Source organism: Elephas maximus, chromosome 4 (genome assembly GCF_024166365.1).
Source record: "Elephas maximus indicus isolate mEleMax1 chromosome 4, mEleMax1 primary haplotype, whole genome shotgun sequence".
Lineage (NCBI taxonomy): Eukaryota > Metazoa > Chordata > Mammalia > Proboscidea > Elephantidae > Elephas > Elephas maximus.
The window spans coordinates 187,455,878-187,464,079 of NC_064822.1; the positions used below are offsets into that span (position 1 = coordinate 187,455,878).

Sequence of the window (8,202 nt, forward strand, 5' to 3'; positions counted from 1 at the left end):
TTTCCCAGCTGTTAATACCTCATCCTGATTTCACCTTCTGCTACATGATTTGTTGAGTGTTCTGGTAGGTCTTGTGGAAGAAGTTGAAATTGTTCAGAAGGAAGTGAGGATCTGAATTAGAGCATTTCTCTAATTTCTGCTATGTTTTCTAAGTGTTCTAGACTGTAAAGAGAGAGGGAGAAGACTGGAATTGGTCACAGTCAAACTGTGGAGAGATTATTTCAGTGTGTTGGACGTCTTACCAGACAGGATGCAGTCAGTGAGGAAGTGAATGTAGTTAGTGAAGGGAAGAGGCTGGTGGCTATACCCTAGAGTAGATCTTGGTAGAACATAGAACCTTTTGTCATATCCCTATGAATTCTCAGTTCCCCAGGTCTGTAGGCCTCACCCTTCCTCTTGTACACACTGGAGTACAGGTTACCTTGCTGATGGGAATGTGTGGGGTGTTTTAGGACTCAGTGGTCGATGAGGATGTGGCCGTGGTCTTTACCCAGGAAGAGTGGGCTTTGCTGGATCTTGCTCAGAGGAAACTCTACAGAGATGTGATGATGGAAACCTTCAGAAACCTGGCCTCAGTAGGTAAGAATGGCATCATTTTTTATTTAATCCTTTAGTGAACAAAAATACTATACTCATCTACTTTGCCCCAATATTTGAGCTGAGGAATTGTAATACAAAAAACAGGCGTAGTCTTCTGCTCTGTGTAGCTTACATATCCTTTCTTCCCCATTGTCTTAGTTGTCTCGTGCTAATATAACAGAAATACCACAAATGCGTGACTTTAACAAACATGAATTTATTTTTCTCACAATTTAGGAGGCTAGAAGTCTGAATTCAGGGTGTTTGTCTCTGAAGAAAAGTCCTTGTCTCTTCATCTTCTATTCCTTGGCTCCTTGGTGATCTTCATATGGCATGGCATCGGTCTTACCCCATCTCTGCTTCTCAGTTGCTTGTTTAATCTCTTTTATATCTCAAAAGATTGACTTAAGACATACCCTATACTGATACTGTCTCATTAACATAAGAAAGAAAACTCATTCCCAAAGGGGATTATAACCACAGGTTTAGGGATTAGGATTCCCTTCACATATTTTTAGGGGATGCAAATTCATAATACCCACAAAAATAAAGTTCTGTGTATTAGAGTGAGTTTTTAGTTCTCTTGCGATTAAAAGCCTTGAGGCTCTTTTAAGGGTTGCAGGTGTAAGCATAGTTTCCAGGGGTCTCTTTGAGGCACTAATTGATTTGTGATTTGGGACCGTGTGAGAGTTTTACTGTGTTTATTTCAAATTACATACGATTATTTTGCCACGCATATATTCACACCTGCTCATCTTCAGAATCGCCGAAGACCAAAATACTGGCACAGTGTCAGGGAAGTGTTCATTGCTCTGCACTGTCTTCCCTCATGGTATGTATTTCTCCATGACCACCATTTCTTCTAGAGAAGCAAGAGAATGATCTGATGGGAGTGGAGATAGGAGTCCTCCAGGGCCACTGTATGGGGGAGCACTAGGAAAGCAATAATTTTTTGAAGGACCAGCCCTGCGTGGAGGGGATTAGACTTGCATCGGCTAGAAAAAATGTCTTTCCGGTGGAGGAGACAACGTCACAGATACCTGACTTTATCAATCCCCTCGCACCTGTGGTCATGGAGAAGTACTTCCTCCTTATCCTCTTTTAACATTAAAAAAAATAAATAATTACATACACATTTTGTCCAATATCATTCTACTTAGCTCTTCTAATTAAACATATTTATGTCACCATTACTCTCAATCCTCTGGAAATATTTCCTAGTAAATGGCTTTTTAACCATTGCCAGTGTTCTGATACAATGAAATGTATATAAGTCGTTCTTTATTCACAGCAGTTTTTTACCCCTAATAATTCCTTTCCTTTTTGTTTCGTATTGTGAACATCATGTTGAATCATTTGTTCAGTGTCTCAAAACTGCAATGATGGAGAAAAGTTATCCACTGAACATATGATAGTGCAAATCATGAAGAATAACAGCTGGCCCTCCACATTAGGAGAAATCTTTGAATCGCCTGGTAGTGAAGATCAGCTTAAAAACCAGGGGCAACTTTTGAGGTGAGTCTCATTCAAATGAGAGAAAACATTTGAGAAAGTCCTCTGGAGAAAGTCCTAAGGTACATGATGTGTGTGTGTGTGTTTGTGTACGTTTAGACTTTTCACAATATGTTTTCAGAAATGAGCTTCAGCATATTGAGTATTTTAAATTATTTTACTTGTACACAATTATCAGAAAGCCTCATATTTGAGAAAAATGTTAACAGTAATGGTAGTACCTCTGCTAAATGGCTTAATATATGAAACATGAGACAACTCAGCAAAAAAGTTGCATGTTCACAGTGTTTGGTAATGGTGAAATGAAAAATTTATTTCCAACAACATGTTTTCTGTTTTTAACAGAAGGCATACAGTAGAAACCCTCCATGAAAGTAATGAAGGCAATCAGTGTGGAAACACCTTCACCCAGATTTCAAATCTTAATGTGTTGAGAAGGAATATTTCAGAAGTGAAACCTTTTGAAGGTGGTGACTGTGGAAAAGCCTTCATGGAACACTCATCACTTAAGCATCCTACCAGATCTTACACTGGATGCAATACTTCTCAGTCTAAGGAATGTGGAGAAGCTTGCAGTAGGCCCTCTAACCTAAGCACTCCTGTAAGAAGTCTTGCTGGAGAGAAGCTATATAAATTTAAGAAACACTATCAATGTAACAAATGCTGGAAAGATTTTTGTAGTGTCTCATCTTTTCAGAGACATGTTAGAGATAGTAAGCATGAATGTAAAGAAAAATTTCATAATGGAAATAAGCCTTATGAATGTAAGGAATGTGGGAAAGGCTTTAATTGTGCCTCAGCCCTCACTACACATAGAAGAACTCACAGTGGAGAGAGGCCTTATGAGTGTAAAGAATGTGGGAAAACCTTTAGTCAGTCATCACACCTCAGTACACATATAAGAACTCACAATGGACAGAGGCCTTATAAATGTAAGGAATGTGGGAAGGCCTTTAGCCAGACTTCATCTCTTTCTTTACATATAAGAACTCACAGTGGTATAAGGCCTTATGAGTGTAAAGAATGTGGGAAAGCTTTTAGTTATGCCTCAGGCCTCACAACACATATACGAACTCACAGTGGAGAGAGGCCTTATGAATGTAAAGAATGTGGAAAAGCCTTTAGTAGTTCCTCACATCTCACTCAACATATAAAAACTCACAGTGGAGAGAGGCCTTATGAATGTAAGGAATGTGGGAAAAGCTTTAGTCGTTTCTCACATCTCACTTCACATATAAGGACTCACAGTGGAGAGAAGGGTTTTGACTGTAAGGAGTGTGGGAAAGCTTTTAGTCATGCCTCAGCCCTCACTACACATATAAGAATTCACAGTGGAGAGAAACCGTATGTTTGTAAGGAATGTGGGAAAGCTTTCAGTGATTCCTCACATCTTACTATGCATAGAAGAACTCACAGTGGAGAGAAACCTTATAAATGTAAGGAATGTGGAAAAGCATTTAGTCAGACCTCATCCCTCAATCTACATAGAAGAACTCATAGTGGAGTGAAGCCTTATGAGTGTAAGGAATGTGGGAAAGCCTTTAGTCGTTCCTCATACCTCACTGAACACATAAGAACTCACAGTGGAGAGAAACCTTATAAATGTAAGGAATGTGGGAAAGCCTTTAGTTGTGCCACATCCCGCATTGCACATTTAAGAACTCACAGTGGAGAGAAGCCTTATGAATGTAAGGAATGTGGCAAAGCCTTCAGTCAGTCCTCACACCTCACTACACATATAAGAACTCACAGTGGAGAGAGATCATATGAATGTAAGGAATGTGGGAAAGCGTTTTGTGATTCCTCAGGTCTCAGTCAACATGTAAGAACTCACAGTGGGGAGAAGCCTTATGAATGTAAGCAGTGTGGGAAAGCCTTTAGTCATGCCTCAGCCCTGACTACACATGTAAGAACTCACAGTGGAGAGAGGCCATATGAATGTAAGGAGTGTGGGAAAGCCTTTATTTGTTCCTCAAACCTCACTACACATATAAGAACTCATAGTGGAGAGAAGCCTTATGAATGTAAAGATTGTGGGAAAGTCTTTAGTGAGTCCTCAAACCTTACTACACATATAAGAACTCACACTGGAGAGAGGCCTTATGAATGTAAGAAATGTGGTAAAGCCTTTAAGGTTTTTTCACACCTCACTTCACATATAAAAACTCACAGTGGATAGAGGGCTTATTAATGTAATGAATGTGGGAAAGCATTTAGTCAGTTTTTAGTCCTTATTAAACATCATTAACCTTAAATTGGGAGGGACCTTATGAATGTAACCAGTGAGAGAATGCATTTGCTCATACCTCTTACCTCAGAAACACAAAACTCACTGTGGATAGAACAGATAAAAAAAAATGTGATAAAGCCTTTAGTTTTTTTTTTGTCTCTGTAAACATACAGTGAGCAGTGATTTTCTGAATGTAGGGGATGTGGGAAACTTCAGATGTTTCTTATTCTTTGGGACACCTTTCAGTTGGTATACTGGAGATAAACAGTATATGTCTAAATATTGTTGTATAACTTTTATATGGCTTTTTTGCAAACCTGAAAGAAGATACATGGCATATTAACCATGTAAGGACCATGGGAAAATTTACACATATGGAAAACACATTTGAACATACAAGAAGTCATACTGGAGAGACATCATGTAAATGTGCAGTACCTGGAATCATGTATATATCTTTTTCTAGTCTTAGACAACATGTGAGATAATACATTGTGTATTGATCCTATGAATGTGAAAGATGATGGATGCCTTTAGTTTCCACCCTCCCTCAGGACGCCTGTGAGACCTCACACACTAGACAGAACCCATGACTATAACCATTGTAATCACATAATTTCCCTATTTGTGCACAGGGACATTCTGTTGTGTCTTATATATGGTTGCAGAATTGGAGTGGACTCAGTGGCATTGGGTTTGGTTTTTTTGGTTAAGTATAAAGCACTACGTTCTCATTGTAAAAAACTGTTTTTAATTGAAAAGTGTATAGAAAAATAAAAGTCCTTTAGAATATGACCATGCTTCGTATGTTAGGTGTTTCCTTTTGGTCTGTCTTGTATGGGAAACAGTGTTTTAACAGAATCAGGACTGTATTATGTGTTTAATTTTGTAGTAGACATGTTTTTGCATTGTATCTCATTCTGCTTGACTACAGTCATGATCCTGGATTTACTGATGAAGAAACTACACAGAATGTTTGAACTTAGTATCATCCCACAGAAATGCTCTTCTCTCAAGTGACATTGTGACAACCAGGGTTTGCATGAAAGGATGGTTTATTCTGAGACCCAGGGCGATTTTCTGCCAAGGTAGTGCCTCAATCTCACTTAGCTGCAGCGGAGCTTCTGTACTGCGCAGGCTCAGAGCCTGTGCTCACTGATAAAGTCCTGTTGTTGTTAGGTGCCATCGAATTGGTTCTGAGTCATAGTGACCCTGTGTACAACAGAACAAAACACTTCCTGGTCCTGCGCTACCCTCACAGTTGTTATGCTTGAGCCCGTTGTTGCAGCCACTGTGTAAGTCCACCTTGTCTCCCTCTTCTTTGCTGACCCTCTGTTTTACCAAGCATGATGTCTTCCTCCAGGAACTGATCCCTTTTGTTTATCTGTCCAAAGTATGTGAGATGTAATCTCAGAGCCCATTAAGGAGCTCTGGTCACACTACAGTTACATGCTTGGCTGGAAACCAGAAGGTTGACAGCTTGAAATCACCGAGTGGCTCCACTGGAGGAAGACCTGGCAATGCTGTCATAGAAGATTACAGCCAAAAATGTTACGGGGCAGTTTTCTGTCACATTGGGTCACTTTGCATTAAAAATCTGCTCGAAGGCACACGACAACAACCGGGATCCTATTTATCTAATGTAAATCAATGCTGAGTGAATGAATTAATATAGATACAAATGTACCACAAAGAAGAGCTCTACACAGCCCTGTTCTCAAGTCTTCTCCACCTCACCTCACTTCCAGATCCTTGAAAATCCCCTGAAGCTTTAAATTATAGGAGTCTGTAAGAATACAGTCAGTGTAGCCATATTTATGTCAATAGCAGAAGTTGGAAGAATTTAATTTACTATGAGCAAGATGAGTTTTGACAGATGGATTTTCTCCTTGTTTAATTTTAATTTCTAAAGAAAACCTGTAGTTGCAGTAAAGTGAGCCCCCATAACTCTAGACCCTTATTTGCCAGTTGTTAAGATTTTACCTTATTTGTCAATATATAAATACATTATTATGGTGAAGTATTATATACTTAGTTTTAGATAGGTGACTTCATTTCTTAATCTTCAGTATGCACCTTATAAGAATAAGGACAATATAGTAAAAAAAAACCATTATCACACACAGGAAAAGAAACTTTCTTCACTCATGTTACAGTTGTTGGATATTTTGAAGCTAGGATCCTCAAACAAGATTTGTACATTGCCTTTTTATTTTTAGATCTCTAGTCTGATTTACATAATACATTTGCCTCCAGTTTTGTTTTAATAATACTGACTCTTGATTCCAATCCAGCTGTGTGGTAAATGTTCAGCACTCTGATGATTGTTTTCTCATCATCTTGTTTAATTAGCTTGTCTGCTATATTTCTTGTGATATGGATGTCGACTCCCAAGAAGTTCTAATTCAGAGGTAAGGTAAAAAACATGTAGTTCTAAAATTTTTAGAAGCTATATTAGAAAATTAAAATTATTTTTAATGACATATATTAAACCCAATATAAAAATTTTTAGTGGAATTAACTAATGTATATAAAGTTATTAATGAGACATTTTACTTTTGTTTCTTTTTGTCCTGAGACTGTCAGAATCTGGAAATAGCATACCTCAAGGTGGATGCAAGATTTCATTGGACATTCTTAATCGGTATTTAGATTCCATAATACTGTTGAAAAAGGTTCACAAACCAGGGTTACTCTGGTCATACATTTCCAATCACAGAATCAGGTTCATTGCTAAATTGAAACGAAGAATTTCGTTTTTTAGTTGCACTAGCCACAGTTTATGTTCTTAATAGCTGCATTTATTGGACAGTGCAGGTCTAGAAGATCACAAATTTCATTGGCAATGTTGTGTACTAGGAAGCACAAATGCCGAGTATTTGGTCAAGGTGGTGGCTGCTGATATCTGTTGTAAAGTCACATTTTTTTCTGGAGTAATATGAGGATGATATTTTGGCAACAGGGAATAATCTGTTCCCTAGCAGCCTTTCATCTAGTGTTTTTATCCCTTGTTGATCTTTGCCTGAATCCTTTATTTTATGTTGGAGTTGTTAAAAATTATGGCTTTTTCTCTCATTCCTTCTCCATTCTTTTAATGGGCAGTCTTCTAAGAACAAGAGCTCCCTTCACACTCTTTGTCTTTGTGTCGTTGTTGTTAGGTGCCTTTGAGTCAGTTCCAACTCATAGCAACCCTTTCTACAACAGAATGAAACACTGCTGGGTCCTGTTCCATCCTCACAATTATTGTTATGCTTGAGCCCATTGTTGCAGCCACTGTGTCAATCCATCTGGTTGGGGGTCTTCCTCTTTTTCGCTGACCCTGTACTTTACAAAGCTTGATATCCTTCAGGGACTGATCTCTCCTGATAACATGTCCAAAGTATGTCCTTGCGTCTAAGGAGCATCCTGGCTGTACTTCTTCCAAGACAGATTTGTTCGATGTTTTAATAGTCCGTGGTATATTCAGTATCCTTTGTCAGCACCACAAATCAAAGGCATCAGTTCTTCTGTCTTCCTTACTCATTGTCCAGCTTCCCTGTGCATATGAGGCTATTGAAAACACCATGGCTTTCACTGGCTAATATTTTTTCCAAAGTAGACTGCCAGGTCATTCTTCCTAGTCTGTTTTATCTTAATCTGATATTTCAGTTGAAACCTGTCCACCATGGGTGACTGTGCTGGTATTTGAACACTGGTGGCATAACTTCCAGCGTCACAGCAACATGCAAGGCCCCACAATACAACAAACTGACAGATGTGTGGGCGTCCAGTATAATAACAATATCAAAATCACCATAGTACAACGAACTGAAAGATGGGTATTCACAGTTTTATGTACTAATAGGTTTATTTCTATTTACATTTAAGGTTTGCTTTCATTT

General features: G+C 38.6%; 1 protein-coding gene across 1 annotated transcript in view; it reads left to right on the forward strand.

Moving 5' to 3' along the window:
* LOC126076118 (zinc finger protein 883-like) overlaps nt 1-6,633 on the forward strand; it is a 30,528-nt gene extending 23,895 nt beyond the window's left edge. Inside the window, exons 3-5 of the mRNA XM_049884565.1 lie at nt 453-579; nt 1,944-2,094; nt 2,437-6,633. Of these exons, the coding sequence (XP_049740522.1) occupies nt 453-579; nt 1,944-2,094; nt 2,437-4,270 (2,112 nt within the window). The 3' untranslated portion in view covers nt 4,271-6,633. The remainder of the gene's footprint in view (nt 1-452; nt 580-1,943; nt 2,095-2,436) is intronic.
* Nucleotides 6,634-8,202: the final 1,569 nt, after the last annotated feature.